General features: G+C 51.5%; 1 protein-coding gene across 1 annotated transcript in view; it reads right to left on the bottom strand.

Annotated features, from left to right (window-relative positions):
- The window catches only part of FERMT2 (fermitin family member 2), a 56,383-nt gene that overhangs the window by 1,188 nt on the left and 30,304 nt on the right, over window positions 1-24,891 (bottom strand). The window contains exons 3-15 of the mRNA XM_026051491.1: window positions 18,430-18,564; window positions 14,361-14,393; window positions 13,690-13,915; window positions 13,433-13,535; window positions 12,644-12,751; window positions 11,701-11,835; window positions 9,580-9,629; window positions 6,752-6,876; window positions 5,701-5,807; window positions 4,803-5,024; window positions 3,122-3,142; window positions 2,429-2,553; window positions 1,921-2,062 (exon numbers count right to left, since the gene is read on the bottom strand). Coding sequence (XP_025907276.1) covers window positions 1,921-2,062; window positions 2,429-2,553; window positions 3,122-3,142; window positions 4,803-5,024; window positions 5,701-5,807; window positions 6,752-6,876; window positions 9,580-9,629; window positions 11,701-11,835; window positions 12,644-12,751; window positions 13,433-13,535; window positions 13,690-13,915; window positions 14,361-14,393; window positions 18,430-18,564 — 1,532 coding nt within the window. The remainder of the gene's footprint in view (window positions 1-1,920; window positions 2,063-2,428; window positions 2,554-3,121; window positions 3,143-4,802; window positions 5,025-5,700; window positions 5,808-6,751; window positions 6,877-9,579; window positions 9,630-11,700; window positions 11,836-12,643; window positions 12,752-13,432; window positions 13,536-13,689; window positions 13,916-14,360; window positions 14,394-18,429; window positions 18,565-24,891) is intronic.

Genomic DNA, 24,891 nt, shown 5'->3' with positions numbered 1-24,891 from the left:
GAACAAGTGACAGCGGCTCACGCTCTTCCTCCCTGCCACCCTCCTCTTCGCTATGGAAGAAGACACCCTTTGTGCTGTCTGAACAGGACGCAGCCGTGGGCATCCCGGCACAGGTTGCTGAAACGTTTAGGGACAGAAATATCTTTTATTGCTGGGGAGGGAGGAACAATTCCCCCAGGCCTCGGTAACTGCAGCCCTGTGTCTGCACCTCTCCCTTGCCAGCAGTCTGTATTTCCTTTGCTTCAAAAGGACTGGGGACTGGACAGGGAGTTGTGGAGGGCTGGGACCGGCTTCCAGGTGTCCGGTTTTCCCAGTATGTTCTGGTTTTGTCGGATGAGGTTTTGCAGTGGAGCTTGGTTTCTTTATTTGGACAGGGAGAATTCCTTATGCAACGACTAAAGAATCCATTTCTTGAYGCCTGTTACTTTGTCCCTACCCCAGCACTGAGCTCTGCAGCTCTGCAGCCTGGGAAGCTGAGGAATTCCCAAGTATACAAATGGAGAACTTGGGATAGCGGGGCTTGCAGAACGGGTCAAAACCAACGCTCTGAGGCCAAGGGGGTTGAGCAGTTTGGCTAGCAGGTCTTACCAAGCCTCACACGTGTGAGAACAGCCTGCAAGKACCACTGCAGTGCCCGGGGATTTCCCTCACATCTGGCACTGAGAAGGACCACGACAGGGGCTGCATCTGGTCTCAACAGTGGGGTAAAAGCCCAGCTTGGAGCCTGGTACCAATTCCTGGTACTTACATAAAGTCTGAGCTGTGCTGCAAAGCACAGGAATTTTCATGTGGAAAGACAAAGTCCATTTGTACCGTCGGTAAGAATTGGGTCAGGTCTGAATTTTAACAAAAGTTTGATTTTTCATTTTTGCCTGCCTTTCTGGGGTGTTCATATGGACTGGAAAAACCCTGTGATGCATTAAGCATCTATCTATGTGGCTCAGGTAAAGAAAAACTCCATTTGTTTCTTTTTTCAGGCTCAAACTGAACTCCAGCAGAAGTTTAGACAAGCGCTGCTAGACCTTTGAGGAGGACAGAAGGTGGCGGAGCAGAAATTATTTTATCTTGATGCAGAAGAATGTCATCCTAGAGCTACCTCCAGAAGAAGAGGTAAAAGCTTTATTACAACTAACAACCTGGGGTTATTTGGCCCGTGCCATCGGCCTGCCTGCTCCAACAGGGCATGGGCACCGCAGAGATTTCACCACCATCCTTGGGCCTTGCAGTAGTTAAAACCAACCCAGTCTGAAGGCTTTTGAATCAGCCTCCCTGTACAAATGAAACTGCCTTTGAAAACCAGAATAGGATCTGCTTCATCATAGAATCATAGACTCCTTAAGGTTGGAAGGGACCTCTGGAGATGATCTAGTCCAACCCCCTGCACACGCAGGGTCACCCAGAGCACGGGGCACAGGCTGCATCCAGGTGGGTTGGGAAGATCTCCAGAGCAGGAGCCTCCCCAGCCTCTCTGGGCAGCCTGGGCCAGGGCTTGGGCACCCTCACTGYCAAGAATTTTTTCCTTAAGTTCCTGTGGAACTTTTGGTGCCTCAGTTTGTGGCCGTTTTCTCTAGTCCTATCGCTGGCCACCACTGCAAAGAGGCCGCCCCCTCCTCCTCACTGCCTCCCTTGAGGTATTTACAGACACTGCTCAGGTCCCCCCTCAGCCTTCTCCTCTCCAGGCTGAACAGCCCCAACTCTCAGCCTGCTTTAGAAAACTGCAACAAAAAATAGTCTTGTTCTTAAGCTGATTTTGCTAAGCTGCCTTTTAAAAAAGCTGACTTCCCAAAGYCAGCTTAAAACCAAGACAGCTGGTGAAACAAGAGCAGTTTCTCTGTGATGCAGCAGAACTGGGGGAAGGGCCCGGGAGCAGAGCGCAGGGCAGACCTGCGGCCGCCGCTCTCGTGGCGGTTGCCCGCTCACCATTTTGATCTCCCAGTTGACGTTCCACTGCTTCATGTTGCTGAAGCGCCACGTCTTGACGGCGTCGCCCGTGCTCGCGTCCATGCGGATCAGCCGGTTGTAGGCGATTCCGATCAGCTCCTCCTTCTTGCCTCCCTGGAACCTAAATACGGGCATTAACAAAGCAGGCCTTGGACGGAGGTCAAAATATTTTACATTCAGCAACCGAATTAACTTATAAAACATGATACAAGGTGATTAACACTCTTAATATCAGTTCCAATGCAACTTGTTATCCTGGGGCTAAAGACAGGTCACTGGATGTGTTTTGCATTCGCATTTGCTAACTCTGTGTGGAAGTCTTCTCTGCCTGAAGTGGCAGGTTTGTGCTGTTCTGACAAGTCACACACAGGAGGTTTAATCCAAATACGTGATCCCTAATTACAGCCACCTCCGGAAAACTCACAATAACCAACACACTCTATTTACTCATGAAACACCGCCCGTTGTGGTTAGCAGAGCCACCGACCTTGCAATGAAATGCGTGATGCCGAATTCCGGCAGCGACTGCCAGGCCTGGATGAACCGCATCTTGGCTTCGATGAGGCTCATCTGCGCCACGTTCTGGTGCGCCTCCAGGATCCGCGCCGTGATCTGCGTGCGGGACACGGCGCCTTTAGGCAGCGCAGCCGCTCAGGGAGCTCCCGGGGAGTGCGCAGGGCCAGCGGCGCCGCACGGGACCCGCGGCTCCGTTCGGGACCCGCGGCTCCATTCGGGACCCGCGGCTCCGTTCGGGACCCGCGGCTCCGTTCGGGACCCGCGGCTCCATTCGGGACCCGCGGCTCCGTTCGCACCGGGCACACAGACAGAGCAGCGACACGGAGCTGCTTTTGCTGGGCACCCCTGCACGTGTCAAAGCAAACACAGACCTGACAGCATAGGCGGTTCAGGCTGCTCTACTTCATTCACCAGGGGTAAATTTGTGCTATAAGAGCCCGAGGGGGAYTGCAGCAGGAATCATTGTGCAGCAGGAATATTGTGCAGCAGGAATCATTGTGCAGCAATAGGAAGAACAACGGGGGCCTGGGTTTCTCAGGGTGGTTTTACTCTTTTCATACTCTTCAATTACTACTTTCAGAAACAAAGGTGTTCTAGTCTATTTTAAGTTACAACTTTTAGGTTATTTTTTTTWATCTTACTTTGGATTGTTGCTGTCACTTACCAAGTCTCTTACATAGCCTGGCTGTAGATGGCAATGCGCAAAAGAAAGAAAARGAGGCAGAAAGGAAGAAAAAAAAAAAAAAAGCAATCAGAAATATGGCAACAAAGCAAAGAAAAAGTGTAAATTATCTGCAAACCAAAGGTCAAGCAAAAAYCATGCACAATTTCTCAGGTGGAAAAGCAGCCAGAGCGGACGCAAGCATGAAGAGGGCGCGAGCGGGCACAGATCTGGTCTGTGGGGCTGAATTCTGGTAAAGATGGCTTTGATCCCACCAGGGCCCAAAGGGAAGGGGGCAACTGCGGAACTGGGGGGCCTGTTCTCAGCCCCTTCCCCTATTTCTGCCARTCTTGGAATGGGAATCCTGTTTTTATCCTTTTCTTTTTTTCTTTTTTTTTTTTTCACTTTATGCCTTGGCACATCCCAAAATACACCTTGCAGCCCTATCCTCCTGCAATGACAATGTAGAGAAAAAAATAYATACACCTAAATATTGAAAAATACTTCAAAAAAACCCTAGTAAATGGTTCAGTTCGCAGCGTGGCGGCGGGAGGAGGAGGAAGGTGCTCACCCAAACGCAGCAGCAGCCTCGGTGCGCAGGGCCGCTCACGGGCATCACTGCTGGGATGTGAGGTCTCTTCCTCCTCCTCCTCCTCCTCCTCCGGCCTGCATTCCTGGCATTCCCGCTCCCTCCCGACTCCCCCATTTTGGGCGCTGCTGGGAAGCGTCCGTGTCCACGGTTCCATCCATGGCCTCGGATGCAGCACACACCAGTCTCCACACTAATATTTTTCCAGGTGCCTCCATATTACAGTGGAGCCTGGAAGGCTTTCTGTAGGTTAAACCTGGGTATTTATGTAGTCTCCCCTCCATCCAAGTGGATATAARGGCTTATTCAGAAGAATAACAAGGGCTGTATAAAACCGAACGGCGCTGCCAGGAAATGGTCGCACGGTGCCAATAAAAAGCTCTGCTTTTCCTGCCTCTCAGAGCCGCAGCTGCGTTCCAGGTTCGGAGGCATCGCGGYGGCCCCAGTGCTGCTCGTGGGCGGCTTGGTGCCCGAGGCACGGCAAGGCCCCGCGCAGCCCCTCGGGCTGCTGCTGTGCCCCAGCCCGAGGCCTTTCGGCAGGCCAGGCAGTTCACAGAGCGGCTCTGTCACRCGCTGCGCCGAGAGAGGGGGGATTCAAGCAGGAATTCGGCAATCCCAAATGAAGCCGCGTTCTCGAGGACCGGCCTTTCGAAGCAGTGCAAGAGCGAAGAGAGAAACAGGCGAAACGTGTCAGAGCCGAGGGAAGGCAGCGCCGGCAGCTGCTCCGGGCCTGAGGATTYGCGTGTGAAGCCTGCGCAAACCAGAGGTTTTAACCCCCGTGCTGAGGACTGACTGCATCTCGTCACCACACGCTGTGAGATTTGAGCAGCAGGAGCGAGGGAAAAGAGCTCCCAAAAGGTAGTTTATCTAACTGGGCCCCRCTGCCTGGACTCTTCCTGAGCACTTAGCCTATAATGTAGAATTGAGTCTGGTTGTCCCCAAAGCTGCTGGATCAGAACCACAGACAAGAGTCCGCGTTTCGTTTCAGCAGCCCTGAGTGTCCCGTCCAGGACACAACCCATGGAAGAGCCGGGAGGGAATGGGGGCTCCTGCGGGACAGGGCGGCTCGGGGCCCGCGGGGCCGCGAGCACCGACCTGCTTGTTCTTGTACTTCTTCAGGTAGCGGGGCGAAACCAGGCACTCGGGGTTGATGTCAGTGGTGATCTGCTCGGGGATGAGCTGCGGGTCCGGGTTCAGGTGCTGCATCTTGAGGAAGGACAGGATGTTCTGCACCTCCAGGCTGTAGGAGCTGTCGGCCATGGTCTTGCCCTTGGAGGCGAGCCGGCACGCGGCCATCCAGTTGGCGTATTGCCTCTCCTGCAGCCCACAACAGCACAGACTCATCATGGATCTGCATGGACCCACAYGGACCCATTGCAGACCCGCATGGATCCATCGCGGACCTGTCACGGACCTGTATGGATCCATCACGGACCTGCACAGACTCACATGGACCTGTCACAGACCCGCACAGTTCCATCACGGACCCATAGAGATCCATCACAGACCTGCATGGACCCATCATGGACTCGCACAGACCTGTCACAGACCCGCACAGACCCACATGGACCCGCACGAATCCGTCACAGACCCGGACAGACCAGTCACGGACTGGTCATGAACCTGCATGGGCCCGCACAGATCCATCACGGACCCACATGGACCTGTCACAGACCCACACAGATCTGTCACAGACCCATCACGGACCTGTCACAGACCCACACGGACTCGTTGCCCCCGCGGCACCTCCTCCAGCCCCAGTGCAACGGAGGGCAGATGGAGACATGGACGTGAGGGAGGATAAACCATGGGGAGAGGCCAAGGCAGAGGAGGTGACGGACACCTGGGCTCACACGCTGCCCGTGCGCAAGTCTGAGCGCTGACACTGGGGCTTTCACATGCGAGTGCCTTTTAGTTCTTGTTTTGAAATGAGTTTTGGCTGCAGAGCACATCCAAGTGCCCAAGGTAACGGGGTGAAGCGGCATCAACTCACGTTATCGCAGCGAAGCCAGATCTCGTTCATTCCCTCTGCCACCGGGATCAGCAGTTTGATGTTAAACTTCTGACCGGAGATATTCACATCAGGGGTAACTTCACATCCTGCAACGAGGGAGCCAATGTTTGACACGTGTGTAAAGATGCAGACTTTAAAAAGGAAGTRGAGGGAAAAAGCAAGTGCTCCAACAACGGAGTCCAGCAGCAGCTCGCTGCTGTAAAGGTCTTGCACCCCATTGGACAAGTGCTTGAGGATGGGGAGGAAAAACACTATGGACATCTCCTTCCCCAAGGGAAAGGAAAAAGGGGGCAAAGATGTGATGGAAGCAGCTGTGCTCCCGCATCCTGAACAGCTTCCTGATTCTCCCTGGCGGTGGGGCGCGCGGGACGAGGAGCCGCGGTGCTGAGCAGGGTGTGCAGCCCCCTGTGGGCCCCGGCTCCGCTCCAGCGCCGCCCCGAGCCGCTTCCCAAGCTCCATCCCGAGCCGCTTCCCAAGCTCCATCCCGAGCCGYGGATRCACCAAGAGCTCCCAAAAAGGCATCGGCGGCGACTCCGGCTGCGCTGCCGGCTGAGCTCACTTGGCACCGCGTCCGCTCTTGCCTCCGCGCTAGGGGAAATGAAGGGCTCTCGGAGCAGGAATGTTTCGCCTGACATGAGAAAGGGCAGCAGCCCGGGAATGTGGAACGCTCCGTGCAGGGCTCCGACAGGGCACGAGCAGCAGGAACTGTCAAACCCTCGTCCTGGGCTTTGCCACAAGCCCTCGGAGTAACTGCTGCAGGGGAGTTTTCCATTGGCACTTTTCATTGGCATTTTCCATTGGCTTTGCAGGGCATTTCCATCCCGTACAGGCCAGGCGCCCTTCCTAGAAGCAGGACTGCACCCCACGCTTCTACCCCCAGTCACCATCTTCCCTTTTCCTCTAAACACTGACATTCAACCCTAGGAGGGCTCCTACAGCGCCAAGAAGCTAAATCAGTGGAAAAAACACAACACAGGAGCAGCAGGCTCTTAACTGGGATAAAATCCCTCAGCGCTCAGCTCCTGCTTACCTCTTAAATTCATCTGGTGTGCAGGAGTCCCGTTGGATTCTTCCTTGCTTTTATAGCAGGAGATGGAGGTATCCTTGAAGGTGCACCAGTAGGGCTTGTAGCCCTTCAGCGTCAGCTTCTTGGGCCTGCCAGACAAGATRATGAAGATGACGGTTACCACACGAGAGCTGCAGTTCCCTGGCTGGCAGGGCTTGGTTTGAGGGGTTGGTTTAAATCTGGGAGGTAGCTGGACTCCCAAACCGAGCTGCTGTGCCCTCAGCTGGAGATGCTGCATTGGGAAATGAGTTTGGCTTTGGAAACCCCAGCATTAGCAACCACAGAGCAAGGGGAGCCCTTGCCTGGGAGCCCAACAACCCTTTGGCATCTCCCGGGCTCGGCCCTTTGCTGCAGCGATGCCAGGTCAAGAAGCTGAGCTCTCATTAAAGTTTGGGATCTCCAGGCCCGAGTGCCCTGGGTGGACACGGGTCCCATTAAAGGTCCCATTGAGGCAGGGGGCAAGGGGAGACTGGAGAACTATGCCATAAAAAGAGACATTTTCATGAGCCACCAGAAATCTTCCTTCTTCACCTGTCACTTCAGACTGCAGCCAATTTGTTCCGGCTCTGAAAGCAAACAGTCTGTATAAACAGTGGGTGTAAAGGAGCTGCCTGTCAAGGACCCGCGCGAGGGCACGTGCTGGCTTCTTTCCAAACGCCTTCACCTCAGAACAGGTTCAGCTCCTTCCCGTGCAAAACGCTGCCTCCGATGAGCGCCCGGCCTCGGAGCCGCGCGGTTCGGAGCTTCTTAAACCCCCAATTTCTAATCCTCACCCAAATCCTGTCTTTGGAGGCTTCTCACTCCGCTCATGAGCAGAGCACGTCCCAGGCACCGGTGACAGGAGCCTGAAACACCCCGAGATGGCAGACCTGGGGGCCTGGAGGATGCTGAGCAGCATTTGGGTTCTGGGGGTTCTTCTGCTCTCCCTGTTTTAGCTCATCCCGAAGAACGGGCTCTCTTGGAGAGGCGGCTGTTGAGTTTATACCCGCAATTTTCCTTCCCAAGCTATTGCCATCAAAGTGTTCAACCTCCAGCCAGGTTTATGTGTTATACATGCAGGTTTTTCCACTTTTGCTTCTACACTTTGCTCCACAGCTACTGCCCGGAGCTCTGTGGGGCTCCTTTAAGTTGCTGGCGGGGCTACGATTAAGTGCAAAAAAAATAATGGAAATGGATGGAAAAATGCAGGAGGCCACATCCCAAACCGCCTTTTACACTGTGATTCTGGCAAGGAAGTAGAGCCTGGAGGAGCCAATCCCAGTACCAAACTTTGCCTCTTGATGGAGTGAAGAGAGCTGAGGCTGTTGTCAGCAGCTTGCAAGGACCTGGCTTCCCACTATGGTTCAGGTAATAGAAAAAAAGGATAAAAAAATCCCCAGAATTTAGCCCCCCGCCCCCATACTCAAGCTGAGGATTGCAGCAAACGTGGCTGGAAGCTGCTGGCTACTTAAARKGAAGCAGATGCAGAACTTAAGCTGGGAATAAAACCGGCCGGTTGCAGCAAGGCGAGGAGAGGCCGAGCTACAGCCAAGAACCGTGGATTTTAAGGGATCCTGTTCCGGGTTTATCCAAACCCCAGCTGGGGTGTCCAGGAAGGCTCCGCACAACACGGGGYGGGAGCAGGGAAGCGGCGCGAGCGGCACCTCCGCTGCATCCGCCTCCGGCAGCAAGCGCCTCTCCACTTTGTGAGCAATTAGCTTCCCGATTGCGCCTCATTTTATTGTCAAATAAAGCACATCAAAGGCRAGGAGCCTTTTTGTTTGGCCGTGTTTTTGTTTTTTTATAGGGGCAAACCACTCGCTCGATGCCTGGCACAGACTCCAGCCCTGGATCTTCAGAGCAGCAACTAAAACAGAGCACGAGCCCAGCCTGACTCTCCGGGTAGCACTAACCTTATTAATACACATTACGAGATGGAGGAAGAATTTTTCAGAACACAAGGAGCAGGTTCTGGCTCCAGAACCAAACAATTATAAAATAAAGGCTCGTTACAGAGCTATTTTGCTGGCGCTGCTTTTCTTCTGTTCCTATACCTTTCTGTGAAATCTCATTGAGGTTTATTTACAGTTTCCAGAACTTTCATCATAACCCTAATGCAGCAGGCCCTGAACTGCAAAAGGACAGTGGCGACTGCCAAATTATTAGTCCAAGTCCAGATGCTGCTGCTCCCACTTTCCATGCACCATCATCCAAGTTAAAAAGAAATTAGAAAGAAAAATCCTAAGTGTGATGGAAGAGCAGGACAGTCTACTTAAACCCGTTTCTTTTGGTGAGAACAGTTAGACCTGGATTTAATAACCCTGTTACTCATCATTCATTTGCCTCCTTCGGAATAAAGCTTGTGAGAGGTTTTTCTAGCTGTGAGATGCACCCCTAATTTTAGGATAGTTTCACTAATTTATCTGTGTTACGGCAACACCTCAGCATGTGCTAGTGGCCAGGGAAGAAGGGAATGTGCATGAACCACGTGCCCAGGGTGGGAATACCGGGAAAACACCCCGGCCTTGATATCTGGAGAACCAACAAACTGCAGGGCAGGATCCACTGAGATGTTCTGGAGTGTTTTCCCTAGTGTTATATATTCATTGACTGTGCCAAACGCTGGGTGAAGAAGTAAAATCTTTTAATACCGAGAGTGTCGAGATAGGCTGGGCTGTGCTAGGCTGTAGCACACGCTGATGTGGCGGTGGGCAGCGAAATCCTGACATCCTGAATGGACATTAAGTGCTATTCCTATCAATTATTCATTGTCCTTACCCGTTTCACGCGCACCTCTTCCCATCAGTACTTACTTGAACACTTTAATGTAGTCAGCAAGTTCAGGAATGGAAGTGATGTCACCCTGCAAATAAAGATCGTCCCGTTCATTCATCTGCCAGGCCCTGGAGTCRCTGGTGGGGTGGGTGGGAAATGATTCAGTCCCTCAGCCACAGGCAACTGCTCCCAGGGAATTTCTCCAGGGCAGGAAGTTTGGGAAGGGCTTCCTTGTCAAACGTCAGGGATTCACAGGTCATAAAACTGCTCTTAGGCTGTTCCACAGAGGGAGGCAGCAGAGCAAATCTATYGCACAGAAGTGCCGCTCTGAAACAAGAGGCCAATATTATTTATTTTAAGGCCCTTGGCTGTGTGGAGCCAGTTCCCACCTGCACCTCTCACTGTCACAGATCGGCTCGTGTCTGCATTGGAACGTTTCTCTTCCACTGATTTCTCCTCATGCTCCAAACAAGTGAAAAAGAGGCTGTTTTAGCTCCCCCAAGAGYGTTCACAAGGGCATTTTTTTCCAGCTTTTTTCATCTTGAGTTTTGCTTAACATACCTGCGTATCTTGGAGGAACGAAACACACAGGACAGCTTTTCAACAAYGCTGAAACCAGGCTACGTGGTTTCTGAATCACCACGAGAACAAACATTGCTACAACATTTCAGCAGCAAGTCTGTTTACTTCCAGCCTGCAGTGACCAACTCTGTTTATAGATACCACAGGGAGGGAAAAAAATCAAAATCTAGACAAACAATCCAGTAATTGCCCATTATCCATATTCAATTACTTGAATGGCTCTGGAAATGGCCACTGTTAGCAACTGATACAGAAAGGGGCTTTTTTTTTTGATGATGAATCATTGTGTTCTTCATTTTCATTTGGCAGGGACTTAGCATTGGGCTTCAAATCCGTTTTGCAAGAAAAGATGCTCTTGCCTGTGAAAACATCTCTCTATTTATATTGTGCCTAAGCAGCGCTATCCCCTCACAGCACAACCAGAAGGAGCAGCACAGGTTAATACCGTAAAACGTGGCTGTGGTTAATGACAGAAAAGCCCAGATGTTAACTTCAAAAGAGCCTCCATAAACACTTAAGAAGTTATGCGAAGTGGGGGAAAATGAAGATTGCAAAATTTCAAGGGTTTTATGCTTTAAAAGGATCATAACATGAAAGTGAAACTCAAAGATGGCATAAACATGCAAAACTACACGGGCTGGAAAAGCTGCTCTGCGCGGAGGCTACGTGCCAAGCCTGAACATACTTAGTCCTTTTTCCACAAATTTGGGGCCTTGCAATTTTAAAGAGGGAAAATTAGTCTTAAAAAACGTATCAGAATAAAGAAATCCTCTGAAACACAGCCACAGACCACTCGGGGATAAAATCCAGTTGGATAAAAATAGAGTTTTACAAGGCTGTGTTATTTGTAGGTTATTTCTGAACGTCCTGGCAGCTGTTTCAGGTACTGTAAAACTTGGTCATGACTTAGAAAGCAGTGGAAGAGAGACATGGGCGTGAAGAACTCCAGATTTYGGAAAGTCAGGAGGGAGAACGGGCACTAAATGGAGTTGATGCAAGTTTTCCACTAGCTCCCCAGCACGATGGCGCAGCTGAGCGAGATCCCAATCCACACAATTTTCCAGCTGGGTTGGCTAAGGCTTGCAGAGCACAGAGCAACTTGTGCTAAATTAACTGTGAASAGTGAGAAAAGGGAAGCAGCCGCACAGGCTACGGCTCATGTGAAGCCCCAGGCGGAATTGGTGCCCTTGGACCAAGAGCCTTTTACTTTATATCCGGGTTCGGAGCACRGCTCCAGCTCCGACGTGGGCCCCGCTCCGAGCACTGGCTGGGCAGACACTGCCTGAGGTCCCTTCCAACCCAAATTCTTCTTCAGTATTTCTGAAAGTATCATCCAGTTTTATAAAAATATTATTTGTGTCTAAAAATATTACGCGGGATTGCTCTGGGGGGTTGTGGGCAATCCTCTCGTGCCGCGACAGCAGGAATTTAAAAAAAAAGGGAGAGGAAGGAAACAAAAAAAGGCTGGAGACCTGGAAAAATTCCCCTGTTCAGTTTGAGATCATGGTTTCTGTTCCACTCGAGGAAGCCAAAGGACGGGGCAGTGGGCAGGCACAGCACCTGCCCCSAGCCCTTACCAGAATTGTGGACGTTTTGCCACCTTCCAAGGTGATCTCTAGGTCGGAAAGCGCCGCGTCCACCTCGTCCACCTCCTTGTCGCTGTTGTTCAGGTGGTTTTCTGACGACATGATGGACAGCTTGTTGATGTGGTACTGAAAGGCAAGGAGGAGGGACAGCTTGATGAGGTGGTACTGAAAGGCAAGGAGCAGCCCCCGTGAGCGCGGGACAGGTCATGATGCTCCTTCAGCTGCTGGAGACCTCCTGTTGCCCCACACTCAAAAGGCAGCGTGAAACAGTGCCCCTTGGCAGTATTAATTGCACTTAATTGCAATTAGTTACCTACTCCCGACTGGCTGGAGGGGTAAGTTGAGTCCTGCTATTCCTGGTTTTGCTCCTTCTGCCCAAGAGCGCAGCCCTGAGGGCCCTGCCCACGGTGATGAGCCACGCCAGACCACACGTAGTAAATGGGCTGCCATCCGTCTCACAGAAGTCAATAGCAGGTATGCTGGGTATGCCAAATCACACGGAGTATTTCATAAAATAGATAAATAAATAGTTCTGGGAAACCCACAGATTATCACCAGCTGCTCTGGGGGCRGCATGCCAGAAACTCACAGTTCAGYAACCTAATGTACTTACTGGGATTCTTTAAAAAGGGCAAAAACTAGGAGTTAGGATAGACATAAACATGTTTGGTAAAAGCAARCTAAATTCCTTTTCATGAGAAGTAACAAGCAACAAATATTTAGACTACCTAATAAGCCCAAGTGAGTATTAGGAAACAGGAAACAGTCCAATTTCTACCCACACAAGAAGTCCCAGCTCCCTACCAAAGACGAGGTCTTTAAAATACCATTTACAGCCCACTAAACTCAACATGTGCATCAGTATTCAGCAATAGAGAAGCCTGAGAGGCTACGATCAAGATTAGTTACAAACCCACCTCGAGCTGTGTCCTACCTGCAACGCTGCAAACATCATCATTTCTTCCTCCGTGCACTCAATTTCCTCCAGCAGAATAGCCCACTTGGACTGCTCGTAGAGCTGGTTGATCCTGATGGCGTCGTACTGCAGAACCACAGGATGGCTGAGGTCAGAAGGGACCCTTAGGGATCATCCAGCCCCTGCTCCCGCAGGGACACCCAGAGCACGGGGCACCCGGGCGCATCCCGGCGCCTTGGGAAGATCTGCAGAGCAGGAGCCTCCGCAGCCTCCCTGGGCAGCCTGGGCCAGGGCTCGGGCACCCTCACACCAAACAAGTTCTTCCTCACGGCCACACGGAGCTGCCTGGGCTTCACCTTGTCCCCACTGCCCCTTGTCCTGSCACTGGCCACCACCCAGAAGAGTTTGGCCCCTTCCTCCCTCCATCCTCCCCTCGGGTRTTTGTCCAYGTTGATGAGATCCCCTCTCAACAGCACATGGCAAAGACTGTGACCAAAGCAGCTTCACGGGAGACCCAAGATCTTCCAYGCTTCACGCACAGTTAGAAGGTGTGAAACCCGTTTATCCTTTTACCTCAACCCATATTTTGTTTTGAGATTGAAAAGCCCCTGGAACAGCCCTTGGGGCAACAGGAGCAAGAGCTAAACCTCAGCACGTCCACCCAGGGCTTGATGCACACGCGACCGCTTTTCAAGTGATCTGAGCGCACGTCAGCACAACCATCCAACAAACAGATGCTGGAGACACAGGTTGCCTTTGTTTGCAACGTTTGCCTGCAAGGTGCAAGTAAAATAAACAGCTCCCTACCTTTGGATTCAGGTCAAAAAAGCTGTAGTACTTGAACCGGAGCAGCAAAGCCTCGTTTTCTTTCACCTCCTGCTCCATGAGGGACCTGGATGAATCCAGCCACCTGCAAATTGTCATCAAGGAGCAACACACACAGAAAAGCTCTGAGTCCAAATGGCTCTTGCAAGAATGCAACTTCAAACCACGCATTAGAAGAAAAACAGAAAAAAAAAAAAAAAGAGGAAAAGGAAAAAAAGGAAAACAAGCCCAGAACTCACCCTTGGTTGATTTTGGCTTTATCAAGCAGCGCTTGTGGCTTGTACATTCTGGCTAAGGACTCGGGGGACGTGAGGGGCTGGCTCACGGCCAGGATGCCCGGGTTGCCCTCGGACAGGGCGCTGTCCCCGAACCAGGCGGACGTGGGCGACAGGGGGCTGCCGTCGTGCGAGTCGTAGGTCGGCGTCATGGTTTTGCTGTACAGCCCCGGGCTCGAATAGATGTTGCCTGGCAGAGAGGGGGATGAAAGCTCCGCGTTAGGTTATGGCCAAATCGCATCTCCTCAGCACAAAGCCAATTCAACAAACAGCTGAAAACCCTTCTGATTCCATTCTTAGGATTTTTTTTTTTTTTTTCCACAGTTAGGAAACACTGCACTGCCTGTTTTCCCATGAAAAGCTGTCTCTCTCTCTCTCTCTCTCTCTCTCTCTTCCTCTCTCTCAGCTCTTCTTGAAGAGCAAAACTGATGGCAAAGTCATTTCAGCCTGAATCCATGGGAAGAAATCCAGGCCTCCACACCGCGAAACCTGGGAGGCCGGCGCCCCACTTACCGGWGATCCCTCGTCGCCGAAAGATTTTGGAAGTCAAAAGTTTGAGAGGAGCAGGAAAATGAACTAAAGACGCGACCGAGGAAAGGGGGAGAGCACAGAAGTCCTACTGAGGTGGAGCTCACCTTTCACGGGGCCGATGTAAAGAATATCGGTGCCTACAGAGAAGGAAAGAAAGGAGGGAAGTGAGAAGGCAAGGGAGAGCCACCGCAGGAGACGTCAGGGCAGGAGGGACAGAAGCTGCCAACGCATCTTTGTTGGAGGCCAGACGAGCAGAGCGAGGTTTAATCTCCCAGACCTGAGTGCAAACCCAGCCCCATCCCAGGCATGGGACTGATGGTCCCGTCCTCGCCCATGCTGGTGCTCAGGGGCTGCCTTCGGCCTCGGGAGATGCTCCAGCTCCTCCTCACTGTCCGTCCTGATGATAGGCACCCAAATCCATGGGGCAACTGCTTCCCAGCTCTGCAATGCAGCTGGAGGGGCAGCTTCCACCCCCCCGAAATGCCCAGGCTGTAACGAATGCAAACGAGAGACTCGCCTACTTAAACCGATCCATCATAAAAGCAGGAAGATGCTTTAAACCATTTTGCAAAAAGACGCTTCTTGCAAAATAGCTTAGACTGGGTAAGAAAGATGTGGATTCACTGAGGTTCTTGCTGCTTCTGCCCGTGATTTATTGAAGCACTGTGATTGTGGCAAGCAAGAGTTTTCCGGCACCGACCTGCAAACTGCTGCGTTTTCACCAACATTTACTGCAGAGGAGACTCCAGCTTTGCAGAAGGGAGGCAACATCTGCACAGCATGTGCTCGTGCTGCTGCTCTGCTGTAGCACCTCGGTTGTTAGCAGGGAAGAAGGAACAGGGACAGTTTCCCCTGCTCCTTGCCCTTTGCCTGCCTTGCAGCATCACCCACCAAAGCTGCTCCCAAGGCACAAATTTTGCCGACTTGCTCATTATCCCCAGAGGCTGCTTCACGTGGTTGGAAGTGCACACGTAGTCTAAATAATGCCTCCTAYTTGGTAAATATTCCCCATAAGTTCCAATGTGGAAGAAGAGTATTAAAATACCACTCTGATTAGATATTACTGTATCTAACATACCACAATTTTGAAAAAATACTGAAATGACCACATAGACATCCAGAGTCTAACCCACTTGTCCACAAAAAAACCTCACATTTAACTCTGCAGCACTGTTACCTGAGCTGACAAAGCACCCCAAGTGACCTCCCATTCTTTCCCTCCTGCTGCAGGAAATAGCTGGGCACAGAAACGTCGCATTTCCACAGACATTACAGCCTGCTCCGACAGCCAAGTTTATTTGATGTTAGTACATTCAGCAAGTGGTGTTATTTAGTGCAAAGCAAGCAGTACTTCTAGGAGTCTGACAGCTCATGCAGCTGTAAAGCAGAAGAAAAACCTTTAAAAATACCATTACGAAGAGTAGAAAGCTGAGCTGGAATGGCATCTCATATCCCAAAATAGCCGAGAGCTAAATAGTCCCTATTGATCTCACGGGAGCATTGATTTTTACATTAAGCCTGTAAAATCCAGATTTTCAAAACAAGCAAGGTTCGATGACTGCAGGCCTAATGCAAGTGATTCCACTGGGGAAATGAACGGGGCAACGAGCTCCAGAGCATTCTGCTACACACAGCAGGGCCCAGGACACCAACCCTGCGCTTTTTGGCAAGGGGACAGCTCTGTTTCTCTTGCTTCTCTGTGTGGTTGCTGCCCACCTCTGCTCTTCGCTGCTCCGCTTCCATCACCTCTCTCCCTACTCCAGCTAAGTTGGCTTCTCTCCTTGCCCAAATCCTTGGCTGGCATCAAGGCCTGATCATAAGAGTGCAATTTTTATAAAAATCGCAGGCATAGGCACCGACGTGCCCAAAATCTACCTTGGAGAAGAGCTATTAAGGYTGCTGGGGGAAGCACTTGGTGTTGAGGTGCCAGAATTAAGGTCTCCTGAGGTGTTCCTGCTGATGCACTTAGACACCATCATGGGCTGCCGTCCAACTCAACGGCCACAGGCTCCTTACTCCAAGAGGTCCCTCCTCGCTGAATGAGCTCGGGAATTATGGAAAGCAGAGCTGAACATCTGGAAACGGCTAAGACCGAAACAATAGGAAAGCCTCTCCGAAGCGGCTTTTTACAAGATGGGTATCTCCAGAAGCCGTGAGAATGGTCCTCGTCCATGCAAACAGGGAAATTCTGGAGTTGTGAATGCTCGTGGGTAACCCCCCGACTACTCAGCACATTGTTCTGCGCTTTGGAAAGCCCCTCCAGATAATTCCACATACTCCCTGACCATCAATTATCTTCCTCTCCAGCAGTTTGAGAAGCGAACATGGAAAATCCTTTGCTCTGGTTCAACGCTTTGTWGCACCACCAGGATGCAATGGAGATTGTTCCCCCAATATTGAGGAGGTTGAGGTCACCACCAAGCAAGGAGCATGGGTTCAATGCTCCTGCTAGTTTTGTGGCTGCGCAGGGAGCATGGAGGAGAAGTGAGGTGCGTTATTTCTGCATTTCACTGCAGGTGTCTGGGTGTTGTGCCCATGTTTCAAGAAGGAGCTTGAAAAAATCCCATGGGCATGGAAAACTCTGCAGAAACAAGGATGAAATGGAAACACCCACCTTCTAGCCTCTGCTTTCAAGGAGAAGACCTGCGGGAGGTGACTTGACATGTCCTTACAGAAGGAACAGAAATGTGCTCTGCTGAACAAGCTGCACATGCCTCACGTGAAAGCCCTTCTCCTATTCACCCTTCCCCTCCAAAGCACGGAGGAACAGAGCGTCTCCAAGAAAACATCCCTTGGATTTTCTCCTCATCACGTTTTCCAAGGCAGCTAAGGCATTTCAGAAGCAGCTTCATTCAAAAAATTTGCCTCAGGCAAACACTGTCACGGAAAATTTCAGTTTAAATAGCTCTAAGTTGGACTAAGTTATAAACAAGTGACTACAGGACTTAAAAGTATTGGCTAATACCTACCGTGGGTGTATTGACAGCTCTGCCTATAGTGATTTAAATTGGGTTTATTGCTAGCTTACCAAGGAACAGGGTGTCTCAAGGACAAAATATGCTTAATAAATCTGCACGCACTGAAATAAGCAGATCCAGAAACATCAACTCATTAAATATAAGCAAAGAGCACATGAACTAATGTTGGAACGAGATTAGGAACCATTGATTACTAGAAGTTTATTTGGATTAAAAACAGCTTCTAAGGGCAGAGGACTACATCCAGGTAACTGCAGTGAGTGGAATTGCAGCGAGTCTTTCATTCCCAGGAGTAAAACAGGAAAGCAAAAAAGGGTGACAGTTCAAAGTCACTTGCTGAAAGAATAATAAATAATTTAAATTAAAAAAAAAGTCTTTTGCACTCGTTTCCTGCAAAGCCAGCCAAGTATTTCCTATTAATCTAATGGAGCTACTCTTCTCAAACAATGCCTTTTTAGAAGGGCTAAGCACCACTTGCAAAAGAAAGAGAGCTGCCCCCTTGCAGCTTTATAAAGCTTTTATAACAATAAAACCTGTTTCTTGATGCAAAACCAAGAGCCCTGGCAGCCCCTCTGCACAAGCCTCCTTTGCATCAAGGGGCTCCCACTTGTCCAAGGGCACCTGCAAACAAGGACCCTGGTCCTGCTGCCCTGATCCCTCCTCTGAGCACCGAGCTCTGCAGCGAGGCCCTGAGCAGAAGGGAACACCAATATGATTAATGGAAAGGCCATTTTTGCTGGGCTGTAACTGAATTATTGGAACTGCGGTACTGGTAAAATACACTTGGAATTTCAAGTTCGGAATGATTTTCCATTTAAGTCCTGTCTTAATGGCATAAGAAAACATTTCAGTAACACAATCTGAGTGTTCAGGCAGTCGCACTTGGTTCCTTTTTATTTTATAAGCCCTGGCATGGCTCTGTTTCCCCTACATCCTTCACAGCTTCAGCCACTCGTCTGGGCCGTTGCGACCAAGTGCTGCACTTCTGGGTAATATATGTAATTTATCTGGAGCCTGTTTCTTGCCCAAACCTCAAGAAATTAGGTGAGACCAATTACTCTCTCTCTCTCTCTCTATATATATATATATTTATATATATATATATATATATATTTTTTTTTCAACCTACATTCCAATGTGATTATTTGACAGTCTCCTTCCTCGCTGGTAAGGCACAGAGGACGCCCTGACTGACCTGATCCCGGCGTGATGAGCGGGCCCTCCAGCTCCAGGGCTTCATCTTCATACTGATCATCCAGCTTCTTCTTTTTCTTCTTCGACGGGTCTCTGGGTTTCCTCAAAAGAGAGAGCTCTTCTGGATGCCTAATATCTAGGGACAAAATAGAACCATTTACAGAGGGAAGCAGAAAACAAGGAAAGAAAGAAAACTCATTTTTTTTTAGTAACAGCATCCAGTAACTGGCAAAAATCTCTCTTGGATAGTTTTCCTGCTCTGCAACTGTTAAAAATAAAGCTGAGAATATCTTTCCTACAGCTCCACCTGAGACAATTCTTGCCTGAACATCCCTCTTCTTGAGCCAGCAGCTGGAGAGGTAACCACACTGGTCAGGGAAAATTCACCATTTTATGGTATTTTCCAGGAACAGCCACTCAAACACCCATACAAGCACCACAAGCTGCTGGCACTTATTATAGTTTAGTTAGAATATAATTTATTCTATTAAATACTATTTGGTTAACGAGCACTTAGCTTCCTCCTCAGGCACCTCAGTAATGGAGCAGCTGCTCTCACTTCTGCTGGAGCAGCCCAAGAGCCGAGGTCTTTATTCACCTACCAGAACGGGAATGTTAAACTTAAACTTAAGGCATCCCCTTTTTAAACGGATCTCAACCAAAGTGTTTTCTTTGCTCTTTGCACTTTGCTGCCCAGAACAGCACAAATCATAGAATGCTTAAGGTTGGARGGGACCTCAGAGGTCATCCAGTCCAACCCCAAATAACTTTTAAAATGTATAATCAAAAAGGAAGAGCATAACAGTCCATTTGTGCTTTTAATCGTGGCCTTATGATGATTTAAGATGGCTAAGGAAAATAAGATATATATATATAAAGACAGGGATAGGGCAGGCACAGTCCGAGCGCGTCACCCTGGGAAGCTCCCAGGAAAACCTGCACGGCGGGGAACTTCATTTTACAGGGATGCGGCGCTTGGGATGTGCTCATGTCTGTGTCTGCAGCCTCATCCAACGGGGAAGAGCTCTCCAAGGAAAGGAGCCCACCGGCTGCCAGAACATGGAGTGAACACAGGAACAGACTGGAGGGGATCCAGGAGTCCTTTGCGGGCTTGGAAAGGGGGAAAAAAGGGGAGCGGAGAAAGGCTCYGGATGCCGTATGGAAGCGGCATCCAGCACGGACCTGGGAAAGCATTCACGTGGGCAAGGAGCCATTCGAAAGACCACAAAATGTGGGCCTCAGAGCCCCGAAACAGGCTCAAATTAGGAAAAAAGAAGGATTTTTGGCTGTCCTGGAGTCTGGCGCGGAGGGATCGGCGCTGCAGCCGGTTGTCTCTGTCCAAGCCCCTCTGCTGCTTCCCAGCTCCGGTTCCCACATGTTCCCCCTGGAAACACGGAGCTGCGTCGGGATGTGCAAAGCTCTCAGTTCTTAATGTGTTACAGCAGAAACCACAATTCCTCCCTAGCCACACAGCYCTGCGTGCAGCTTTAGCTCCTACGGACACCTCACGCGTTGCACTGGGACAAASCTGCCCTTCTCAGGCTATCAGTGCCCCATCCATCCCCTCAGGAATCAAATTCCAGCTCTTCCCGCAGCTCCTGACTGCAGGAATAACCTCAAATGCGATGGAGCTAGGACGGAGCAGAGGAAACGACGGAGACCACACAGGTGGCATGAGTGCCAGGGCCTATTTTCCCACCGCRGGGAAGGCTAACGAGACAATGAGTAATTAACCACTCCAGCGAGGAGGGCTTGCACGGCTCGGGATTCACCCTCGTGCGGGAGTCTGCAGGGCACTCCCAGCCCCGGGAACGCAATTAGGAGTGGAATTCGCTCCCGGCACGTGATCCAAATGGGAGACGCGTGCGCTGCGCCGCAGGGCGGGCTCCTCCACTAGCACCTTCCATGGCCGGGAAGAACCGGCTCCAGCTCCGGCTTCGTCCCTCCTCGCCTCTAAGCCAGGGAGGTCCCGGGAGCTGATTATCCGACGTTACTCTCACCATTCCGCCTGCACAGACACATTGGCTTCTCTTCGAGCCTCGCACAGATCCCTTCAAGCCCTGTCTCCCATGCCAGGATCCATATCCTTGGGTCGCAGGGGAACCCCCCCAGTATTTACGGTCTCGGGACCCTGCTTTCCCACCTGGCYGCCGTCTCCAGCGCTGGCAGAGCTCTGGCCCACGGCAAGGAAAGGGGCCCGGAGCGCAGAGCCGACACCGCTGAATCCCCCACCAGAGCCTGCCCCGATTGTCTCCACGCTGGCCAGCGCGAGGCTGCTGGCTTGGGGCTCCACACACATCTCCCACATCAGCTTTTCTTCCTTTGGAATCTATTTACTAAGACAGGGCCGATGGGCTGCAGCCTGTGGCCCCTGGCACGTGGAAGCACTGTGGGACTCTCCCATGCCATGCCATGCCATGCCATGCCATGCCATGCCATGCCATGCCATGCCATGCCATGCCATCCCGCGAAGCTCTGCGCTCTCCACAGCGGCGCTGGCAGCACTGACCGGCCTCGCTGCGATGCTCTGTTAAATACAGGGTAGAGCTTTGCCTGTAGGGCACCACCACGGAGCGCCCGTCCCACGACATTCCCTAATGCAGAGACCGGGCCCCTCCAGATTTAGCCTTTCGCAGCATTCCGGAGCATCCCCTGCACCCGCCCCTGGCAGCTCCAGGGCACACAAGCATTGAGCAAGAGCACCTATCTATGCTTTAATTAATTCAAACAAACCCTGATTTATTACTACTGTTTAAGGACCGTCCAACATAAGCTCTCTGCCCCCCATTGACAAGAGTGGGTCCCCATCCCTAAACCCCAACTTCCCAACCATTTCCAGTGCCAGGCGCCCAGCGCGTGGACGCCGGCCGCTCTTCCGCTCCCAGTTATCCCGCCTGGCTGATATCACCACAAAAACATCGGCTGGGATCCCAGGGCCACGCGGAAGGGCCGCCGCGCCGCGCCGCGGCAGGCGAGGAGTTCCCCTGCTATTTTGCTCGCGAGGTTCCTACTCGCCTGTTTATTTATGGTCCTTCAGCAACCGCTGCAGTGGCTCAGCTGACACCGTTCGGGGAGGCCACGCGGAGGGAGGGCTGCAGGCCAAGCGCGGCTCCCGCGAGCTTGGACGGGGCCCAACTCTCCCCATCCGATTTCAAAGCCCGTTTTTACAGTTGCTCGGTTGTTCCCGACGCTCTCGGCGGATTTCCGGGGAGCCGGCGAGGTTTGGGMAGCTGCCGCGGGCTCCTCCTCAGCGGCTGCGCTCTGCACGAGAACCTCAACTTCATGGGGAAACCACTGAGGTTGAGTTACGGTCCCCATCGCTCCGGAGGGGACTAATCCCTCCGAAACCGACTGCTTCAGCTAGGGCTGCAAGGGGGAAATTAAAAATCCCTTGTGCTACGAAGCCATCACTGCAGAGCGAGCGCTGCCTACGGTGTTTTCACTTCCAGAAATGGAGAAAAAGGGAGAACCAAATTTACCCCTTTTCTGGCTGAACCAATTTTGCCCCTTTTCTGGCTGCGCTTTCCATTTCTTTAGTAAACTACTGGTGGAAAAACAAACCCAAAAGCTTTGCCCCTGCTTATGATTAATACGTTTACAGAGGATTTTAAAGCATGTTTTGAATAGAGACAGGCTTGGCAAATGTGGTGTTTAGTTACTGTAGCTAAAGCAGGGACCAGCCAAGGGTGGAAGGGCTTGCAGATGGAAATACTCCAGTTAATTGGAAACTGGGACATGGAATTGCTGCAAAGCCCCAGCCCCCCCAAATCCTGTTTTCTGAGTCATAAGAGCAGCAGAGAAATCGTTTAAGGATGCAAGGGGTGCAAAATATTGCAAGCCCTTTACAGAGGCTTGTGGTTTTGGGCAACTAGAGAAGCTGATTTCTTGGAGTTGTTCTCGATAACTCTCTGCGGCCAGATACTTATCAAGGATTTGATGTCAGCCCCCCATTCACCATTAAAACAGCCTATTAATACTTCACCCTTTGTTGTTGTTCCCAGCAGAAGCCAGGCTTGTCACAGGTCACCGGGAAGCAAAAATGCCCAGGGAAACACGGTTTTCTCCGAGTCCTGCTGAAGAGGCTGGATCCTCGCATGCCTCAAAGGTCTGTGATGAAGCACAAGTGGGAATCGGAGCAGGTCTCCTCCAAAGCGCCCGTCCCATCCATCGCCAAGGGCTTCGTGTCGAATGTTGGACCTGAGGCCTCCAGGACAACTTTTTCCACGCTTTGGACTAAGCCGTTTTACTCCCGATAGTATCTTCTTTCTTTCACTTGAAGCCCAGACAGCTGTAGGAGGAATCCTCTCTTTATTGCTGATCCAGCTGCTCTACATTAGGAGCCGTGGTTTGAAGGGGAATATTTCCTCACTGGGTCACCACTGTCTGAAACCAGTGACTCAAAAGTTACAGCCCAGCACGTCTGTGTGATGGCTCTTAGGAAGAAGGGACCTCAAAACCCAATTCTCCCCCACTGCAGAACTAAAATGACCTTTTTTGGTGGCATGGGGGTGGAATTACATCCTACGGACCATGTTCCAGGGCTCCGGTGCACGCAGGCATCAATGGACTCGTCCTGAACACAGACTGCTTCAAGGYAGAGTTTTGCAGCACAGAGTAAGGGCAAAAATAAGGAAGCTTGGGAAGGCGCAGGAGTTTGGGTGGTTTKGGGGATGAAATCCCCCAACTCCAGCTATCCCGGTGCTGGCTGGAGCACGGAGAGCCGTTCCCTGGAGCTTCRGAACCGCTGCTGGAGTCAAACTAAACTCATGAGCTTAAGCATCGCTTAAGCACCGCACACAAGAGGTTAAATCCCCTTAGAGCCTCCGCATCAGACCATACAGAGCCATCGGAGGGAGAATAATCTTAAGAAATGCAGTGGCGTCAGCTTTGCCAGCACCTCCTGATGTCTTCAGGAGAGGCTATTTAAAGGGTCTCCGTCACCAGAAGAGTAAGGATGAAAAAATTCACTGACTCACTCGGTTACAGAGATCCTGATGTTACTCGACGGGCAGGATGAGGACCGGGGAAAGGGGGGAGCAGTGAGGGGCCTGGTTTTTGGTTTCCATTTCCGTCACCTCGCAATTCAGTCGCGCTATTTCTCTACACTCCACGGCTGGACCCTACGCACCAGCTGCAGGCGACTATAGGAAAGCAATAAAAGAGGAAAATAGTAAAATGAAGAAGTTGGCAGCGGCAACACTTGTGCCTCCAGCTTTAAAAAGCTGAGCACATTTAAGCTTGGCAGACTCTCTAAATGGGAAGATTTCCTTCCACACCCATCCCCTAGACATATTTAGAAATAGTCCGAGCTGCCAAAGCCTCTGTGCTCGTGGCGGGGCTTGCTCGTGGTTGCTGTCTGTGCACCCTCCTGCACACCCAGCACCCGTGAGCGGCTTTGGCAGCCCTTAAAAAGCCAAAGCAGGGCTGSAGGACACGGATGTGACAAGAACACGGACGCTGATGGGTGACACGAGCTCAAAGCAAGCGTGCCCGACGCCAGCACCGCGCCGGGTGGGAAGCGGCGGCTTTTCAGGATATAATCCAGGGAAAACCGTGTGCCCCAGGCTCCTGCTCCGCGCGGCCCTGGGAACCCTGCGCATCCACGGCCGGGAGCACCAGAGGGGTCGAGTTTGGCAAAAACAGCAGCTTTTTATAGAACTTCCCTGGCAGCTGAGGGCGTGGAAATATTACAAATACTTCAGAAGTCAGAGGACATTCTGTACTGGAGGAGAGAGCGGCTACTTATTTATTTATTTATTTTAAAAAGGTAGGTCATGCTGGGCGCCCCRAGCACCCGGCTGAGCCCCTGGGTGCCACCGCCACCCCGGGCGGCCGCATGAGCCGGTGTCACAGTCCGTAGGCCCAGTCTAAGGGACTGCTATTTTCGGGCAGGGAGAGGCCAGGGGATGGTGACAGGAGCCTGTCACCCGTGGGTGACTCACTTGCCACGCTTGCCTAGCCCGTGTGTCTCAGCTCCATCCGTGTGCCGCATGTCCCGGCCGCGACGTTCCCGAGGGATGGGGACCGGCCCTGGGCAGGATGAGGACATGGGCGCTGCTCCTGTTGCTCCACACAAGATATTCCATTACTTGATTGTCCAAAGCGAGTGATTAATCCATGTTAAACTCCATGAGGATGAGGCAGGAAACTGGTAAGGTGCCTGAAGGGCCTTGTGTCTTGCTTTGGGAAAAGTTGGTGGGAGTTTCAAGCCTTGTGGATCCACAAGAGGGAAATGGGATGGGAGAACAAGACATGCAGGACAAARCACCAGCTCCTGCCCCAGACAGACACAAACTTCTAGCCCCGACAGTGCATCCTCCTCCCGGCATTGACAGCTTCCACCAACACGAGTGCCAAGCTCCACACGCCTCTGCTCCGCGGGAAAGAGCCTTCCCGTATCCCATGGAATAGGTGACGGATGCAGGTTTCACTCTGCTGGAGTCTGCCCGTGTCCCATGGAATA

This window comes from Nothoprocta perdicaria, unplaced genomic scaffold (genome assembly GCF_003342845.1).
Source record: "Nothoprocta perdicaria isolate Ctin4 unplaced genomic scaffold, notPer1 scaffold_76, whole genome shotgun sequence".
Classification (NCBI taxonomy): Eukaryota; Metazoa; Chordata; class Aves; order Tinamiformes; family Tinamidae; genus Nothoprocta; species Nothoprocta perdicaria.
This window is presented reverse-complemented; position numbering and strand designations above follow the sequence as displayed.